The sequence below is a fragment of the Macaca thibetana genome, chromosome 5 (genome assembly GCF_024542745.1).
Source record: "Macaca thibetana thibetana isolate TM-01 chromosome 5, ASM2454274v1, whole genome shotgun sequence".
Classification (NCBI taxonomy): Eukaryota; Metazoa; Chordata; class Mammalia; order Primates; family Cercopithecidae; genus Macaca; species Macaca thibetana.
Window position 1 is genome coordinate 19,950,283 of NC_065582.1, and position 20,298 is coordinate 19,970,580.

The 20,298-nt window shown below is 44.2% G+C and overlaps 1 protein-coding gene across 6 annotated transcripts in view; it reads left to right on the forward strand.

The window, feature by feature from the left end:
• Positions 1 to 6,605: 6,605 nt before the first annotated feature.
• The window catches only part of MFAP3L (microfibril associated protein 3 like), a 47,175-nt gene continuing 33,482 nt past the window's right edge, over positions 6,606 to 20,298 (forward strand). Inside the window, exons 1-2 of one of the 6 annotated variants that reach the window (XM_050792541.1) lie at positions 6,606 to 6,811; positions 7,329 to 7,517. Coding sequence is in view for 3 of the 6 variants with exons in the window: in XM_050792537.1 (XP_050648494.1) it covers positions 12,903 to 12,949 (47 nt within the window). In the remaining 3 variants the exon portion in view is untranslated. Of the gene's footprint in view, positions 6,812 to 7,328; positions 7,518 to 12,574; positions 12,950 to 13,425; positions 13,635 to 20,298 lie in introns of those variants that run through there. The other 5 variants (XM_050792538.1, XM_050792537.1, XM_050792540.1 and 2 more) reach the window with 5 other exon arrangements.

Sequence of the window (20,298 nt, forward strand, 5' to 3'; positions counted from 1 at the left end):
TATTTTTTGTAGAGACAGGGTCTCCCTATGTTACCCTGGTTGGTCTCAAACTCCTAGGCTCAAGCAATCCTATTGCCTTGGCCTCCCAAAGTGCTGGGATTACAGGCATGAGCCACCATGACTGGCATTTGTATGTACTCTTAAGTGACAGCACTAAAAAACAAGACACAGAAAAAACTATAATCTGAACCAGTTGTATAACAGGAAAACAAGGAATACAAAAAAAAAAAAAAACAGTAGAAATAAAAATGAATTAAGTCAGTGAATAAATAGTTGTTTCTAAGGAAATAACAATGCAAGCACTACAAACACAATTCAAGAAAAGAGGTAGGGGTGGGGAATGATTTATGTAATTTAAATATTTTAACAAAATAATTTTGATTTTAAAAGAAGAAATCAGAGCCCAATAATTTATTTTAGAAACAGCAAAATGATCATGGGCCTTTTCTCTCAGATATCTTGAATTATACTAAAGTATCCCAAAACAAACTAACAAAAAAGAACCATTCTTCAAAAATACATATATACAGTAGGGTTGCATTTGAAACACAATTCCACATGTACCACCTACACATTACTCCATGGCAACATGGCATGCTCTACTCTGACAGCTTCATTAAATCACATCCTTGCAGAAAGAAAAACTCAGCCAGTCATCTCAGCAGCCCATTGCACTAACATGACACTAATATTGGCCCCTTCTTGAATTGTTAATCAATTGTCTTGTTGTAAGCCAATTCCTCTGTACTGGCAGACTTGAGTCACAGTAAGACTGATGAAGGTTGACACTATGTCTGTTTTGGATGAATGTTTTCTATTTCTTTCTTTCTTTCTTTTTGGGACAGGGTCTTTCCCTGTTGCAGAGGCTGGAGTGCAGTGGTGCAATCTCGGCTCACTGCAGCCTCCTCCTCCTGGTCTCAAGTGGATTCTCCCACTTCATCTTGTCCAGTAGCTGGGACTACAGGCATGCAGCACCAGACTTGGCTAATTGTTTATATTTTTTGTAGAGACAAGGTCTCACTATATTGCCCAGGCTGGATGAAAGTTTTCTTCTGCTCATATGTGCACAGTTGTCACACAAACCCAGCAGAACTGAACCCATGACTTTTGAGTCTGCAATCCAGGCTGTGATTGTGCTAACCATACCACCACTAAAGTCATGGGACACTTTTATATGGAGCTTCACTTTCAAATGGTGCACTCCACACTTACATACATGAGGTCACAAGCATCTGAGAGAAAGACCATTATCCCCATTGTGGAAATGAGGTGGTGACTCAAAAGGTGGGAACACACAGGCGCGAGGAGAGAAGGGTGCATTGCAGGCTGGCCAAGGATGCTGGCTGGAGGGCCGTCTGCAGAAGACTCCTTCTCCTGAGTAATTCAGTGCATTGGGGGGCAGCTACTCTGCCTCCATGTAATGCCAGCCCATTGGAAAGGAGTTTATTACATTGCACTCTAGGTGGGAGGTATGAAGTGAAATTAAAATGAGAAGAGCACAAAAATTTATGGAGCCCATAGAATCATGCTCTCCATCACTTCATTTTTGCTCAACAGTGTGGCAAATGAAAGTGCTCTTGTGACCCCCAGGAAACCATTCTGAAGCTGAAGCTCTTCATAGAATTTTCAGGAATAAATCTCATTGCTCAGTCAGGTCACCATGGTTGCTGATATCTGGAGCTCAAACTTAAGTCAGCATTCCTGGCAACTAAACCATTGTTTCAGGATAAAACTTGCACAAGTTTGACCATACAGGTTCTTCATGCCCTGAAATACAAACAAGTTACAAACAAGGCCCTGGATAGGCCTTAAATTAGTAAGGATCTCATTAAAAGAAAGGCTGAGAAATGTACAGCAGGCTCACACCAATGGACAGAAATACTACATCTTTGCCCAAAAACAGTAGTGATGAACTTTGGATGCATAATCCACTTTAGACTGCTCACCAGATTTTGCACGTTTTCCCCAATCATGGTGACACATTGCACTAGTACACTATGCCTTATACGGTCCCATGGCCATCTTAAGATGGTTGGACAAAGTCTTCCTAAGACCCAGAATAACGTGAAATTAAATTTCAAACATAAATGATATTTTGGTTTTACTGTCATACTGTAGTTCATCATAATCTGAGAGCAGTAACCAATCAAACAGGACTTTATCAAGCAATTCTTTACTGGATCAAAACTTCTCTGAGCAAACCCCACTCCAGGATGGCTAAAGCATGAAGCTCTAGCAACTGTGAAGGGATGGAACTGAATCCGAAAACTGCCATGGATCTCCAGTCTCCTTTCACATCAGATAAAACCATATTCATAAGATAAAGGGCAGCAGGCTCCCTGACTTGAGCATCTGGCCCTTCCCTCCATAACACACAGAAAAGGCAACTCCTTATCAGTTTTAAACCTCATAGTGATACATATTAAAGCCACCATGGTTTAATATTAAGGCTGAATGGAGTAAATCCTATGGGCAAGCAGGAGCCCCTGGGACATCTCGCCCTAGCCTTTGCTTACCTGGCAATTTGACAAATCCCTTCAAGACAGATGGCTCTGATTGTCACCCAGACATTGGCATAGGGACTTCCCTTTTATCCCTCATTTTGGAAGTTTTTGTGTGCATAAGAATTACTGCATAGATTATACACTCAAACATATGTTAAATTTTATGGTCAATGCAAGGGATTTTCTAGATTCATTTTTACTATGTACTAACTTTGGAACCTAAACTTCCCTGAGAAGCCACCTCCATGAATACCAACTGGCTTCTAACCAAATAATCTTTTCTTTTTTCTTTTTGGAAAGAAAGAAAGAACAGCTACTCAAAATGAAGTCACTGCCTTTCTTTCACATATCTAGTTCCTAATATAGAACAGTTTATTTGAAAACTGTATACATCAACAGTAAGTTTATGTTTCCATTAACAGGCACTCAGCAATACCTTTATGTGTAAGACAATACCTGGATGCAACAGCTGCAAGAACATGAGCTGTGTCCTTTGTTCTCAAGGGGCTTTAGTCCTAGTTTGGGAAGATGGGCAATGTACATTAATATAGTTTGTATAATGAAACAATTTTAATGTGAGTGATAAGAATAATATCACTTATTTTGTTGTGCAGCAAAATTTGTCAGACTGATTAAAAATGTAAAATTCATTTTATTTTTATTGTTGCTGGTATTTTTTTTTTTCTGTAATTCTGTCACTGAAAATACATTCCTCACGCTTAATGTTTTTATTAATCTTCCACCATAAATAAATCATGGGATAAGAGTCACTGTCCAATTTATTTTACGGCTTAAAAAAAAGGCACTCTAGTTCTTTCATAAATGAACTGTCACAATAAATTATGCAATGTTCCTAAACTGTTAGACAAATCTGGCATATTTATTTTAAATGAATTAAAATGTATGCAATGGACTAGATTTCCCCACTTATTCACAATACTCATTTCACTGGTCCGAAATATTGAATCTAATCCATTCTAAAATGCATGAATCATATGGCTAATTTCTCGTGGTGACATTAAGAGCAAATAGTACTGAGGCTCATACAATATTTCCCAATTTACCACTTCAGAGACACAGTGGTGATGTGTAGTCATCTTAATGTCTAGAATGATACAGTCTGAGAGTTAATATGCAACAAATGAAAAATATTCTCTCCCCAAAACAATCAATATGCATTTGTTTATATTAAGTATATTGATTCCATTAAAAAGTTACACTTGGTTGACAAGAGCATAAGATGAAGACATACCTATCTGCTTCTTAAATTCTGTTTCCTGTCATTCCAGGGTCCCACCCCCAGGCCTCTCTCAAGCAACTTCTTGCTCTAACTGTCACCCCAGACAGAGCTGCAATTCTGAGAGGTGGACTAGATTTTAGGAGATTCTGAGGAAATCCCCAGGGGTCATCCATAGCACCCAAGGTATCTTGAATAAAACTGGGGCAGGTGTAACGGTGCCTGAAGAAACTGGCAAGAAATTAGCAAGCCCGCAGCCCATGCTCAGGGAAGCAGGGACAAGAAGAGGAGAGTGGAAGAGTCCTTTCAGCCCCAACCCCAGGCTTCAACCTCTTCTGCCATCAGGAGGGGCTGGGAGGCCATTGCGTAGTTAAGGGCAGTGGTGAATGACTACCACATTCTTCCATCATCCTCAACCCTGGTGATCAAGGACAGGGGCCAGGAAGTGGCTGGAGCATGAAGCAGGGTAGGACACTCCTGACCAAAGGTGACCTTGAGCACTCAATAGGCCTCCATCCTCCTGGGCTGCTTCTCAGCTTCCAGGCCCCCAGGTACTGCTTGCAGAAAGATACTCACACCATGGCCTTCTCCTTGAGGAAGTGAGACCCTGATGGAGCCAGGGGCAGAGGCACTTTAGGGGAAGCTGGGGAGGTTAAGCAAGGACACCTTAAAAGGGAGTTGGTAACACAGCAGCCTCTTTGAAGCAGGCAATATTGATTTCTTAACAGTTAAATGCATTCTGTAGGTTGATCTCACAGATAAACAAATGGTATATTCATGGTGAGTCGAAGAGTCAGAGATCCTTGAAGTATGTAACTTATGTGTTCCTGACTTTGTATCATATCTTATGTCTAATGCCTTAGGTTAGACAACAACTGCTATTTAAAGCAAACCTATGCCTGAGCCAGTGTCTTATAGGAAATAATCAACCATTTATGCCTGTAGCCTTTGAAAACTGTCCTGGAAGTCAGGCCGACAGGAACGCTGTTGGAGGCTACAACCTGGCTTACATCTGAGAAGTCTCTCGGACGCTTCTAGTAATGGTTTTGGTTCCTCATTTTCCCATAAGTCTTCCCATAATATTATGAAAGAGGGCAAATAATGTCCTCAAGAAAAATAAGTAGCATGAGAGTCAATGCGAGCAAAAACAAGAAGTGGAAACAGAAAACCAGATTAAGCCCTTTAGAACTTGAAGCTTCCAAGTACCAAAACTAGCAGGCAGTCAACGCGCAAACAAGTCCAAGCCATAAAATGAGTGTAAGGCAGGGCGGAGGAGCATGATTGTTCTGTGATGACTATTTTGGTACTCTTTTGTAATATTGACCTTTTTAGAGCTGTCTTTGATTCTCCCGCTTTTCTGGTGCCCTCAGAACGGGGGCCTGGTGCTAGGTGAATCACAGGCTCGTTAATGGCTAAGCAATAACCGGCAGTTTTGCTCGGAGTAAACTCATTACCTACCTTGTCTCTTATGGGCAATAAGCTACAGTTGACTTTCAATATAATTAAATGTAATATTAATGTAACAGTCCAAGATTCCTGAAGGCATCTGGCAATTCCCTTTTTAATCTTAGTCCATTTTCAGTAATTAGTACTACAGGCCAAAAGCACATACACACACAGCAGTATACATCACTGAAATCAATCACATTGACAGAGATCTGCAGGGTCCTTTTATCCTCCACTTTCTCTCTCTCCCCATCATTGCTAACCCACATCATTATGCTTATTTGCAATTCTTAACTGCCCTTCTTACCCTACACTCCATACTTCTGAGCAGCAAGTTGTAATTTCTATTCATTTTAGCGAACTGTCCCATTTCATTCACAAACACAATGACAACATTCTTCAAATTTTAGGGATGGTTAATTTCCACATGCTTTTAAAATTCCTATTAAAGCAGCAAGGAAGGCTCATTGGAATTAGCAGTGAGGAAGGCTCACTGGAACAAGTAGCAAGGAGGGCTCACTGGATTTAGTAGCAAGGAAGACATTGGAATTAGCAGAAGAAATGCCCACCTATAACGAGAGAGCCCATAAACCATGATGCTGAAAAAACAGCCATTGCTTCAAGGTCATCTGTACATTCGGCCATATATTCATCGTGGATTAATCAATTTTGTCTTTTTGCTGGATGACTGAAGTCAGGGAGAAATATGCTGGTAACAGATCTGAAACATGTCACTAGAGAGAAAAGCAGAATCAATACCAAATAGACTTGAGGCCAAAGTCTGAATGATATTTCAGACAAACCAAGTGGACTGATGGTTATCTGTATTTTAAAATGCCTTCCTCCAGGATTCTCCAGCATGAGGTTCTACCACCAACTTCCAGCAGATAATTCAACAAAATGTATTGGCATCTCTTGTGTGCCAGAAACTTTACTAGATTAGACCAAAAAGACTCCTAAAGAAAAGCTGCAAAGCTTATAAATGCCTGAATATCATAAAAGAAACATAATTTCTTAAGAAATTAGGTCCAAATAAAGAAACCTACTTCCTCAGCTGGATAATTGCAGTTATGACATATGCTCCACATAATCCATAAATAAAGAAAAACTACGGATAAGCATATTTCTCCATGATGGAGAACAAAACAAACCAGCCAATCATTCCTGGAATGAAGGATAGAAATGGTATTTATTACTTTGGGAAGACAGAGCCAGTATCATACTGAAGGTGACAGCATTTGGCCTCTTATGATGGGAGGAAAAAAAGGTTCAATTTGTTAGGAAACTTCATTTCTGGGGTTGGATCAAGTCAAAATTGTGACATCATCTAAAGTAGACTTTAGTGTCAACACACTTTCCCATTGTGACAATCCACTTGCACATGGCCTGGGTCTTTGGGCTCCCCACTGTGGAGCCTCTCACAGCGGACCCAGGCTTTGGATAGCTGGCTCCATGCTCTAGCAAAGCCTCACTTCGCAGTGGGGAGGTCCCAAGAAGAGAAACCAGATACCCATATAAAGCTAGCCTGCTTAGCCTTCCAGGGTCCTTCAGCTCTTACCAAATGAAAGCCGGCTTGCTCCACCTACTGCCAGGCCAGCATCTTATTCTCCCCATTCTTGTCTCTGTAAGTCCCCCAGACACCACTACAAAGGCCTTTGTACACCTCTACCATCCACCTCAGCCTCATCCCTCCTGGCCTTGGCCATACCTTGGGGCTTCTCCTAAGCCTCTGCCTTCAAAAGAGCCACTGTGCCCACACCAGGACTTTTGGCGACACGACTATCCAAAAGATAAAAGACAAGGCTGGGTGTAGTAGCCCATGCCTATAATCCCAGCAGTACTTTGGGAAGCCAAGGTGGGAGGATCACTTGAGGCAGGAGTTGGAGACCAGACTGGGGAACTTAGCAAGACACCCATCTCTACAAAAAATTGAAAAATTAGCCGGGCATGACAGTGTGCACCTATAGTTCCAGCTACTTAGGTGGCCCAGGTGGGAGGATTGCCTGAGTCCAGAAGTTGGAGGCTGCAGTGAGCCATGATTGCACCACTGTACTCCAGCATGGGCAACAGAGCAAGACCCTGTCTCAAAATAAATAAATAAACAAACAAACAGAATTCTGTTTCTTCTCTCTTAATTCTAGTAAACAACTACTCAAAAAAGAGAGCCATGAAAGTTACCAGCCTAGAAAATTACAATCAACTTCATGAGCTTCATTTGGATTTCTCATCATGCAATAGCAAAGTCACAGTTATTCCTACTAAGATCACAATGGCGCTGTCAGAGCCTCCCCTGAGCCTGAGAGCCCCCCTCTTCTAAGCAGCATTTGGAGGTGAGTGGCACAGCCTCCCTGTCAAGTCTGGGGATGAAGGATTCACCTGGTGGGCCGCACTCCTGGAGAATATGTTGGCATCTTTGTATGTTTCTTTTCCCATATGTTGACTGCTGATGTTTGTTTCCTTGCTTATTTGTTTACTTGGGTCACCCAACTCCAACATCCTCCATTGTATAGTGGGAAAGTGGATGTCTGGCTTTCCTTCCTTCCTGAGGAAATTATGAACTAGAAGAACAAACTCCAAGCTAAATACAAGTCATGACTTTTCCAGGATCCAAAAGCAAAGTAACTGTGAAGTCAGATTCTTTACAAAGGGGTCCCCTCTAGAGCTCAGCCATCCCCCTACTCGGAGCCTCCAGGGCTCTGTTTCATACTTCCCTCACCAAGACATTCCTTTGCTAACCTTCCTCTGCAAATATCCATCCACCTTTCAAGAAATGCCACCCCTACACACAGGAGGCAAAGTTCCAGATGCATCCTTTCTCCTGCCAATAATCCATGGCCCCACATCTGAGTTACGGACTAAAGTGAAACCCTGGTGGGGTGGGAGGCTCAGCTGTGATGGTCATTAGTGTCCCAAGCTGGCAAACTGTTCAGGAGGCGAGGGCTTTGGTGTGGTCTCAGAGTGAGGTCCAGGAAGGATGTGAGCCCTCACGCTGGATCTTCTGCCCGCTGTGAGTTGCAAGCATGCAATTTGATCTCCTGATCCTTCCAGCTGGATAACCACTTAACCCACACACATGCACACCCCTCCAAGAGACCAACGTCAATGCTGAGTCCAAACCCAGAATGAGGAAGGGGGACATCTTCCTAATACAGTATTGACTCAGCCTTTTCAAGAGGCCTTGCTCTCCTTAACCAGCAAATCACAAGACTAGAGAGAAGTACTGGCTTTCTTTCATTCTTCCCCTAACCCTCCTTCTAATTGTGCTGTTTCAAACTCCCAGGACTAAGGGAAAGCCCAATGTAGGTAGGATCATCCACCTTTTATTGTCCTCTTCCAGGAAGACTGTGAGGTCAAAACTTGTAATGCTCCACTCACTCTCTGTTGGAGGGGTTAGAATTTAGGAGAAACTGGAGAGTACAACTGGGCCTTGCATCAATTACCAAGTAAAATCTCTCTGTGGTTCAACAAGTGGAAACACAAGCAACTACTTTACCAGCTTACTCTTCTATGTTCACCAGACCCTCTAATACAAGCCAAAGCTATGTAATAAGCACAGATATAAATAACGCTTTTATTAATGGGCAGATACCTCTCCCACCCACATAGATCTCTCTGCCAAAGAAAACCCAATACAGGGGCTACTTGAAGTTTTTGACCAAGAGTTATTATTCTTCCTTTTATCCATATGACTTAGAACTGTTTCTCACAAAGAGTGTGTAGAGTCACCAGGAGGACTTGTTAAAAATCACTGCCTCCTGGACTACTCTATCCAGAGGTCTGGAATGGGAACTTCATCCCCCAGGTGATCCTGAAGCTGGTGATCAGTTCGCCCACCCATAGTGAGTACCAGGTGCCCCCAGCAGACACTATGAGCTGATAGAACTGTAAAAATTATGCTCATTCCCAAAAGGCTAGTCTGCCCTCCTGGGGTGCCATGCTTTCAACAGAAAAAAATAAACTAAATCTGTTCTAAGGAGTAACCACATAATTAGAAGGTTATTACTACATTGTGGAAAGAAATAAATACCGTGATAAAGAACAATGGAATTTGCGGGTTAATTAGTAGTACTACAGTGCCGAGCTTCATGCAGTTACAGACCAATAAAACAAGGACATCAGACTGGCTCACAAAATACTTCCTCATTTCTGAAGCTGAAGAAAATTCATTGGGCTTAAGGAGGTCAAATATGACAGCGCATTTTTCTTAGTCTCCTAACTTAGGGTTAGGAGCATAACCATTCAGCAAATATGATGTGACTTCATTCTGGCATTTTTGCTTTGCAATCTGTTTATAATTCTCAGCAACAATTTTTTTAAATTAATACACTTTAAACATTATATCAGTCCATATGTTTAATATTCATTTATTAAGTAAAATTCTATTGAAGACTAAGAACGAAGATACAAAGATTGCTGAGACACAGCCCTTGCAATCAGGTTGCCTACAGTGTAGCGGAGGAGATGAAAGAAAATCAATCAAGGTTAGGTGTCAAATGAAAACAGGTGAAATACTCAAGAGGCGTTCACCTTGGGAAGATCAGAGGACACCCTGCCTGAACTGGATCTCCAAGGCTTAACAGCTTGTCAGGTGAACAAAGCGGAAAGAGAGACAAAAGATCTAACAGGCATATGGAGGCGTGAATTCATATGGCAGGTAATTTGGACTGGTGAGGATACGGGATATTAGGAGACACAGGCTGGAGACTAATCTGGAAAGGAAGGCAGCAGCCAGTTCATGCTTCAAGTTTGGACCTTATCCTGAAGGCATTATGAATTCACTTCAGGATCTTCAGCAGACATATTGTAATATAATTTGCTTAAAAAAAAGTCTGAGGAGCTATGGAGGATGGACTGGAGGAGACAGAGAGAGGATCCATCTAGGAGTCTGTTGGTCTGTGGTTGATCAGGAAGATGATAGGGACTGAAGTGAGCAAGACAGGCGATGAGGCAAGGAAGGGAGGTGTTCAGAGATTAATAAGGACAGGATAGATAATGCCAGGCGACCAGCTGGATGATGGGGGAAAGGCAGATGGATGAATCGAGGGTAACGCCAAGATTCGTAATGTAAGTGACTGAGAAGAAAGGGGGACCTGCTAACCAAGCTAGGAAATACAAGCAGAAGAGTAATTGCAGGTCATGAGTTCTGTTTGGGTCATACTGCATTCAGTTTCCTGAGGATCATACCAGTTATTTGGTAGATCACATATGAAAATCTGAACTCGGGGAGATGTGGAGAGGAAGATGTGATTTAGGATAAAGATGACATCCAAAATATTAACAAACAGGCCTGTCATCCCAGCACTTTGGGAGGCTGAAATGTGCGGATCATTTGAGGTCAGGAGTTCTAGACCAGCCTGGCCAACATGGTGAAACCCTGTCTCTACTAAAAATACAAAACAATTAGCCAGGCATGGTGGTGGGCGCCTGTAGTCCCAGCTACTTGGGAGGCTGAGGCAGGAGAAGTGCTTGAACGAACCTGGGAGGTGGAGGTTTCAGTGAGTCAAGATCGTGTCACTGCACTCCAGCCTGAGCAACAGAGTCAGACTCCATCTCACAAATAATAATTATATATATATACACACACACAGACACACACACACACACACAAACAATATGGATAAAGGGAAGATGCTGACCAATCTGAACACCTACCTGATCAACCAGAAAGGATTCCAGAAACGAACACCTAGCATGGCCATGTGAGAACATACCAGCTAACACCCCTTTGACAGCGGCAATCATCAGAGAGGATGACAGCCCTCAGGGAGAAGAGACCACAGAACACCTACAATGTGGTGGTGCAAAGGATGAAAACCTGGAGGAGGAGGATGAGAAGAAACAGAGAGAGAGGTAGGAGAACCAAGAAAGATTAATGTCATGACAGACTCAGCAACAGAAAGCTTCAGATGGATAGAAGTGGCAGTAAAGACTGTGGAAAAGACGTCTTGTCCACCTTTGTAAGGCTAGGCTATTCGTGGTGTGAATGTCAAGGGGCACCTGGGCAAGTTCAAGGGCAGTGCTCAGGGCATACCAGCAACAATGGATTCTCAAAGCACAGGAGGAGGACGAAGGGGACACTCCAGCACAAGCTAGGATTCCATGGTGGAAGCAGCTAAGTAAATGTATTCTTCCAGTGACCTTCCATAGAGATAGTGTCTCTGACCACGCTGAAGCTCAACTGGAGCTGGGCAAGGCAGAGAGGTTCAAATGAAGGGTGACTCCCACTATCATACCAAGCCTCACTGGGCAGCTGTCCTGCTCATCCTCTCCCTCCTTAAGACAGAAGGTGAATTCCATTCGCCTTCCTGCTCTCAATGAAAAGCTCTCTTTGGGTTCTTTACTAATCTCGAAACTGTAAAAGTATTTTCCCTGTGACTTTTCTCCATTTCAGTGCTGTCTTCTCTAAATGAGAATTAAAAGCAAGTTCCCCACACCGACCTCAAGTGGTTTCTAAGATAGCAAGAGTGCATTTTGCAGGTTCTGAGAATTTAAAAGAGATGGGGGAGGGGAGGAAATAGAGTGAATGCAGAAATGCTGGAGAAGAAAACGTGACATAATACTGCGGAATATTTTCATAGTGGGACACAAATGTAACAATCAATAAAGCAGGTGGAAAGTTTGTGCTCTGGTGCAATTGTAAAGAATGTTTATTAAATACTTAAAAACAAAGAAGATTTACGTTTCTCGAAAGAACAGCTGAAAAATCCCTTGAGCTAAAATGTGTTGCTATTCGAGATGCCATAAAACTGTTAAAATATGATATCTCATTTCAATCTTTTTGGGGGAAAAAAATCAGGCTTTGACTCACTCGTAAGACAGATCCCACGCACCCACCCACCAACATGGCCCTTGGCTGGGCGACCTGCCCACGTGTCGATGCAATCGTGCCTCTCTAGAGCCCTGCTTCCATCCGTTTCCCGAGCTTCAATGTCGTGACGAGAGACCGCGGCTACATCAACCTTGGGCAACCAGATGCAGCCGCGTGCGGCAGCCTGGCACTGCCCGGAGCATGCTCAGTCGGGTCCTGACCCACTTCTGCAGGTCCGACCTGGGGGCGTGGGGTCAGAGGCATTACTTTGTCAGTTTGCCAGGAACAGAGAGGAGCAGAGAGACTGAGAGTTGCTAAAGCTCCTCTCTTGGCACAGCAATCCCTGACCCGGCGGCGGAACATGCCCAGTCTGGCTGCCGGAGTCGCCAGGAGCATCAATGTGCAAAGTCCACCTTTCCGGGTCTTCGCAGCAACCCATCGGGAAGAAGGCGGAACGGGAGTAAAAGGACCGGAGTGGGGCGTGGCCAAGGGGGCGGGCACTAAAATGCCTGGGGGAGGAGCCTGGTCCCGCCCCAGAAATTGAGTCTCTCTTTTTAAAATTAAAAAAAAAAAAAAAAAAAAAAAAAAAAAGACGGGAGGTAAAGAGGGGAGGAAGCCACTTACATTGCAGGATCGTGCAGCAAAACTTCTGTAGGTACTTAATAATTTTAGAGTACTCTACTTTTTAATTAAAAAATCAACTTATGGTTCATCAGAAAAAACGTCGAAATTACAAATAATATTTTTAAAGAAAATGAAAAAAAAATTCCTGGAACCCCACCACTCATAAGTCACCAGGGAACGTCCCGTTGGGTTTTCTTCCAGACTCTTTCATCTGTGGACTTTGCTTTAAGAGACGTTTAAGGCTGACAACGCAGTCGCCCGGGAAGGCCTGAGAAGCTTTTGGATGCAAGGTGGTTTGCTCGTGATCGCATTTGATTGCAAGAAGACAGGGTAGGCTTGGGGGTGGATTGATTGGTTCCCATTTAGTGCCCCAGGATGGGACCTTAAGAAGCCTTTTCCTGGGTGTCCTTGAACACGAGTGCGGTAAGACGCCCACAAAAGTTGCGGTGGAAGCCCCGGGAGCGCCCCGCCCCACGACGAGGGTCAGTCGCGTCGCCCCGGCGGGAGAGAGAGCGGAGTGAGAGTTCCGCGCTGCCGCGGAGGCCCTGGGCTTGCGGGTGCCGGGCTGAGGGGGCCGCCGAGGCCCGGCCCAGAGGCTGAGCGGACTGAGCGCTGGGGTCCCCGGTAACGACAGCCTACGCTGGCTCCTCCACTGGGCCGGTCCGCTGTTCCGACTGGCTCGCCCTGCACCGCCCGCACCGCCCGCACCGCCCGCCCCGCTGCCCCCGCCCGCGGCTGTCGCGAAAACCCGGAGGCTACACCCGCGCCTCCGCGCCGCCCGGAGAGCCGCACTGGGCATGCTCGGCCCCGGCCGGCCCAGGCTCCTGTAGGTGGGAAGCTCCGCGCTCCCTGCAGCCGGCGGCGCAGCCCGCAACGCTGTGAGGCGCCGGCGGAGGCGGCTCGACCGCAGTAGGCGCTACCGGGCGTCCGGCGCAGAGTGCGGCGCAGCGGCCGCTGTCGGGCTGGCCATGGCGAGGGGTGCACGGAGGCCACCTGAGTGGCGCGGCGGTGTCAGGTTAGCTGGGGGCACCCGGAGGGATGGGGCGGAGGGGCACAGGTGGGGGCCAGCCCCGCACCGGGTCGGCGCCGGGGCCGCGGAACTTTCGGGTGTTTGGGCTGACTGAGACTGCGGCGGAGGCTGCGCTGCGAGGCGCCGCATGGTCCCGGCAGCGGGCTCCAGGGGGTCGCAGGATGCTTCGAGATCCGTGCGGGGCGGGGGTTGGCCGTTTGGGGACCGCCGCATCCCGGGTTCGAACCGTAATCTTCCGAGGGCGAGGAGCGCGGAATCCACTGCCAGCTGCCGGCGAGCCTCCTGGATGTCCTGGGGGAAGGGGACGCCGAGCAGCTGTGGGGGCTTTCCCTGGGCTCCGGATCCCTCGCGTCACTGTGCCTCAGTTTCCCCGGACAGGGAGGAGGGTAAGCTGGCCAGGGCTCCGGAGAACGTGAATGCGGGTTCCGCGTCGGGAGGGCGCCGTGTCCTGATGCCGCAGGAGTGCGGGCGGCTGTGGGTGCTGTGAGCCGCCGCCTCGCGACTGAAGCTCTCGGAGTTTGTCGCATTTGACTCCATAACAAGTTGACATCGAATGGCTTCATGGCGTGGAATGGGGAAACGTGCTTCATCGGATTAAAATACAGAGTGATTGCAGAACCGATTTATTTTAAGCTTGATCATTAATCTGTCTTCTCCATCCTTGAAAAAAAAAAAAAAAAACCAAACTTACCTTGCAAGATTTATAAAGCAAGCTAGCAAAAAAAGGTTTGTAGGTGTATTATCTGCTCACGTTGTAGAAGACAGTTAAGATACGATCGAACTGTCATTATTTTTAAGTATACTTAGCAGAAAAGTTTGGTTACTGTGGCAATCTTTATTTTGCGTTATCTTCGATTTAATGTTAAAATCTTGGAAACCGAGCATTGCAGAAGCTCAGTGTTTTTTGTAGTTTTCTCACTTTTGTTTCTAGATGAAACACATTTTTTTCAGTTGCTACTATGCTGAACATAGTAAAATCCTTCAGGATGAAATACAAGACGGAAAAAAATGTCTTTTCATGAGACCATAAGTTATAAGAGTGTAGTTCTTCTGACATTTTACTTACACAGAAAGTGCAATTTGCAGGTCCCACTGTGGTTTCTACAGTTGTTTCTTCCTGAAGCATTTAGTACCATTAACACTAGGATTATTGTATCTAATAGGGGCAAGATGAACAATCCTGTTCTAGCGGGAACGAGTTCTGCTAACTAAAGCTAAATTCTCAAGCCTCTTTCTATAAGTAGCACTTAGTGGGTTCAGTTATTTTATTCATTAAGCTTATTACAAAACTTCTAGTTTACAATCTTAATAGACCTTAATAGACTTTAGAAATGCATTGACTTTTCATTGAGTTGTGGGTAGGCTTTAAGGTTGGTGCTTGCTTGCAAGCCTGAGATGACTCCAGCTCTAATTCTGGATACTCTCTGGGGTGATTTCCCCCAGTATAGAGTTCGCTCTGTCCTGTGATGCTACATAACCAAGGTTTAATAATAGGAAAGGCTTGAAACGTCCAGACAACAACAGCAGTAGCAACAACATGATTACCATTTTTATGAATTAGAACCTGCAGTCCCCCATTTTAGCCAAATAGTCTGGTTGGTGATGTTCACTGCTCCTAAATTTATTTCTAAATACATTTATAGAAAAAGAAGTTTGAAAACCCCAACACAAATATTGAATAACTGTGCTTCTCTTTTCTATAAAAATGCATCAAGTTTAAAATCTTTCATGAAGTACTGCCTGGATGTACACCTTATCCTGTACAGTAGGTCTCGTATCCTCAGGTAACATTCCCCTGTAGAAGTAGCTGGAGTCTCTCCTTAGCCTTGGGTTCTTCCTGACCTGGAGGAAGCAGCAAGTCCTCAGTTTACTTTTTGTGAATGTGAGGTTTAATACAGATCAATAGGCCCCCTTCTCGATCCAGAAATCCTAAGTACAAATCCTAAGTATTTTCTCAGTGTTAAGAGACACGATGAAATTTAATCAAAGGCTTATTTACATACTGCCCTTGGCTTCAAAAAGTCCACATTTCCCTAACCTAAAACTCAAACAACAACCGGAGTTAGGTTGAAAAGGGGTTTTATTACTGCTCCTGAAGAAAAAAATAGACTTTGTAGGCATGTTACCAAAAAAAGGTGATCATTTCTTCTCTTTTGTAGTTAACTGTTGGGTTCTTGCAGCTCCCTTGCTAGGCACATGATTTTTAGGTTTATTTCCATGTGTTTAGATTTCTATACTGTATGATGATGTTGGTGACATTAGACATTTACAGCAAATTACTCCCTTTAAAAATAGATCTACCCCCAATCCCTGTGACCTTAATTTATCCAGCTCCTATTTGGCTTGCAATTTGAATACTCAAGGCATTTTAAATTGTGCTTAATTTGGACTTTTTATTCTACTTTTTAATGCAAGAACTTTTAGATACTGGAATACAAATAAATATTGTAGCCAAGTTGCTTTTAATCTCAACCCAGCCTAGTAAGATTTGTTAAAGAAGTGTTGATTTAGTTTTTGGAATTTAGAATTGCTGATACTATCACTCCCCTGAGTTGGCATCTAACCCAGCACTTGGGGTGTGACTTGTCTTTTCTAGCCGAGGCCAGGAAGACACTTAAAACTTTGACAATGTTTTCAATCTATGGCATATCACATTATGGTGAGGAATGGCCTGAAAATGCCAGTGGTTAATTTTAAGTTTGGCAGAATACCTCCCTGGCATGGTTAAAAGATGGTTACAAAGGGTTTGCTTGATTGGGTCTTGGTGTAACCACTTAAGAGCTATCAGAAGTAGTTTATAAGTTATGCTCCAAACAGAAATCCTGTGAATTTATTGGTCTTGCCTCTGCTTCCACCTGAGGTTTTTACTCATTAAAATATCACGTTAATTTTTTTTCCACAGACTTTTATAGTTAGGCTCCTAAGGCCACAAAAATGAGTAAGAGTAACTCACAGTCGAGTCAGAGAGAGATGCTTGAGGACAAATAAAACACAGTATACGATGAGTGCTCCAGAGAGGTACGCACATGGGACTGAGGAGGCGGGGGAATGAACCCCATAGATTGGAGGAGGAGAGGACCTCATGCTTGGAATGACATTTCCATGGGAAATGATATTTCGTTAAGGAATGCCCGAAGAGTTAGAAGTCTTCTAAGCAGAGAAGTAGACACTCCAGGAAGAAGGAACACCACTGGGATAGGCAGAATAATGCCCCCTACCAAAGGTGTCCACTTTGGAATCAGTTAATGGTCTTGCCATGGGGAGGTTATTCAGGATTATATAGCTGGGCCCAATGCACTTCTGTGGTGTGGGAGTTCAACATGGGTCTTAGTGGGCAAAAGTCAGGGACTCTGCAGGGCCTTGTTCATTCTAGAGGCCCTAAGGGAGAATCTGTTTCTTTGCCTTTGCCACCTTCTAGAGGCCACCCACATTCCTTGTTTTGTAGCCCCATCCATCTTCAAAGCTCGGAATGGCCAGTCCAGTCTCTCTTGTGGGGGCATCACTCTGATGCTGACTTCTGCTTCCCTCTTTCACATGAAAGATCCTTTGTGATTACATTGGGCCCACCTGAATGATGGCTCTTCAAGACGTGTTGGAACTTCCATTCCCCAGAACTGCAAGATAAATTTGTGTTAAATCCCTCAGTCTGTGGAAATCTGTTACAGGAGCCATGGAAAGCAAATACAGCTATATCCACCGAAAGGTTTGGTATGATGGACTAATAGGCAAGGGCAGGAGGAGGGGAACGAAGTGGTCCTTTTACTGTGATGAGCTCAGTGTCACGTGAAGGAGTTTGGATTCTGTCCTATCGTAGATAAAATATGGGAAACCGGAACATGAAATCAACAGACTGATGCCAAATTTACTTCCTAAAAACACAGTGAATAACTAAACCCCAGGTTTCACAGGGCAGCTTGATAAAGGAAGTCCAGCCAGAGGTGGTCAGTGGCCAGTAGAGGTCTGGAACCAGCATGCTGTAATTCAGGTCTCTGAATTCATCTGAAATGGCAGCACTTGTATGCATGTATGAAATTCATAGCTTAAAACTTTGATTCACAATAAGAAGGACATCATAAAGCAGCAGAGGCAAGTCATGTTTCACTTTGTTTCTGCTCATTGTCCTCTAACAGTAGTCAGCTGTTCTGCTGTCTGTGTACCATGCACATGTGAGCAAGGGGCTGTGAAAGCTAAAATTCAACATAATTAACTTGAGAATGATGAGATTTCACATGGGCCAACTCTGACCAGTTGGTAATAGCTGCTTGCAATGTCAAGGGCTTGTATTGGTTCAGCTGGGAAATTGCCACAATCAATCACCAATGTTGGGATGGGCTCCATATTTGACATTGGCGTTGGGGGATGTGGGAGTTGACAGCTATAATACTAGATGAACTAACTTCTGGGTTTGAATATTAGAAATGTAGTAATTATTTTCAAACATATTCATTTAGTCTCTTTTATGTACAAGGCCTCAATATCTACCTTGCAAAAAATGTGTTATCTCCTGGTTAAATTGACATCTTTGTGTCCGGAAAACCTAAACTGAAGGATTCGTCTACCTTAGTGTTATATGAGTGGCTTTGAATTGAAACTGAACTCTATGTAAGAAAAACAGATTTTTCAGACAATGTGGTAAAAGAAGCCCTGGGTTAGCAGTATCTGATACTGGAAACAACAGTATGACTTGACTAAAATTTATCCTAATTAAAAACAAAACTTTATATTGTATAGCTAGCATCCATTTGTATAACTTCATAAGACTTTTACCCAAATGTTCTCGTAGAATGTTGCAGAAATAATTGTTTTCTATTATAAAGTACTAGGTCAGTGTAAACCATTCCCTCTCTCTTAAATTTTAATAGGGAAAAACCAGGATGTGGTAGCCGGATATTTAGGAGTGAGAACCACCAGTTCTCACCAGAACCACCAGTGGTAGAATTGTACTCTATCTGTGAGCAGGGAAGGAAAGGAGGCATTTTAAACAACTCCCATGTAGTTAATTGGGTTATCTGTGTCAGGCTCTGCAGAAGTGCAGAGGGCCCACCTGCTGTGGCCTTTGGAATACTGTACCCTTACCTATTCCCAAGTTTTGTTTTTTATTGCTCTTTCTCTGAGGGCTTGTCCTCTGCTTTCCCTGGGTTTTAACCTGGGTCCTCTTGTCTTGCTTGTGGCCCTCTGTGTTCTTTCTGGCTGACTTATTTTTCCTCATGACTGCATCAGTCACCCATGCACCAGTGTCCAGCCTTTCTCAAGTCCATATTCCATCCATTCATTGATTCATTCAACAAGTAGTGACAGGTTGAGATTTTAGTCTAATGAAGGGTCAAATGTGCAAAAAGACAATTATAGCGAAAATAGGAAGTTATGAGTAAAAGGTGGTGAGAAAAGGAGTGTCAGGGGCTACCTGGGGAGTCCTGGAGGGCTATTGAACCAAGACCTCAAAGCTAGGGGTTTGCCAGATATGCAAGGTAAGGAAGGGAACTTGGCTGGAGGTGGAGCTGTGGGGAACTACTGGGAATTCAGGAAAGAGAACTTGCTGGGGTTGGGGGGATGGGAGGAGGGAGAGTCGGAAAGGGAGGCTCCAGAGATGCAGTCAGGGAGGTGGATGGGAGTCAAAATGTGAAGAATCACCTAGGTCCTTCGTAGGACTTGAGTTTCACACTGTTTACACAACGAAGACATGGAATATGCTTTAGATCTTTCAGGATCAGCTGACTTTAGTAATGACATGGTACGTGGATTGGAGGCAGGTCAGCAAGGAAGGAGTCCAGTAGAGATGATGAGCACATAACCCAGGGGAAGCCCAGGATGTGGCAGCCCGATATTGAGGAGTGAGAATCATTAGAACTCAGTGATTGATTTGTTTCTCAGGGCAGGGAAGGAAAGGGGACATTTTAAACAATGCCTTTGTAGTGAATTGGATTCTGTCTCAGGTACAGCAGAAATATGGAAGGCCCACCTGTCTCAAGGGATAGTGGGGTCACAGCGTCTCTCAGGGGTTTTCCTACCAAAGGCAAGACTTTGCAGCACCAGAGAGACTAACTTCCACCGCCTGTACTTAAACCAGAAGACTTCAGGCAGGGGAGGAGCTGCAAAGCCCACCACACAGCACCCTGTGTGAGGGAAGAAGTCAGAACCTTATCACAGGGCACAGACTTTGTAAGAGAGACATAAAAGAAAAAAGAAATTAATTCCCTGATGGTCCCTTTTGGACTGAAGCACTGGGGACTTGCTAATAAGACTGAAAGAAAATTGTTGTGGGTTGGGCTTCCCTAATTCTGGATTGAGAGGGTGACTTACTTAGAGGCTGTGCTGAAATTGACTCTGGAGTCAACAGGAAAGAGGAAAGCTTGCTGAGCAGATACTGAATATAATCCCAACCCCTTCCTTCCACTGAGGATTTGAGTTTGCTGAAGGTGTGAGGAAGAACATAAGGGAAGGGTTTGCTCCTTGAGGAAATACATGGGTTAGAATAAAGTGCTCCAGAATTGTCCACTTCTGGGACCCACTCAGTTCAGGTGCAGGCTGAGACGAATTCAAATCATTCTCATCGGTTTATGAAAGCAGTACGTCTCTTTAACAAGATAGAATGCATCTGTTCTCAAGTCTTTACCTTTCATATGTATGTGTATGTAGATGAGGTCTTGCT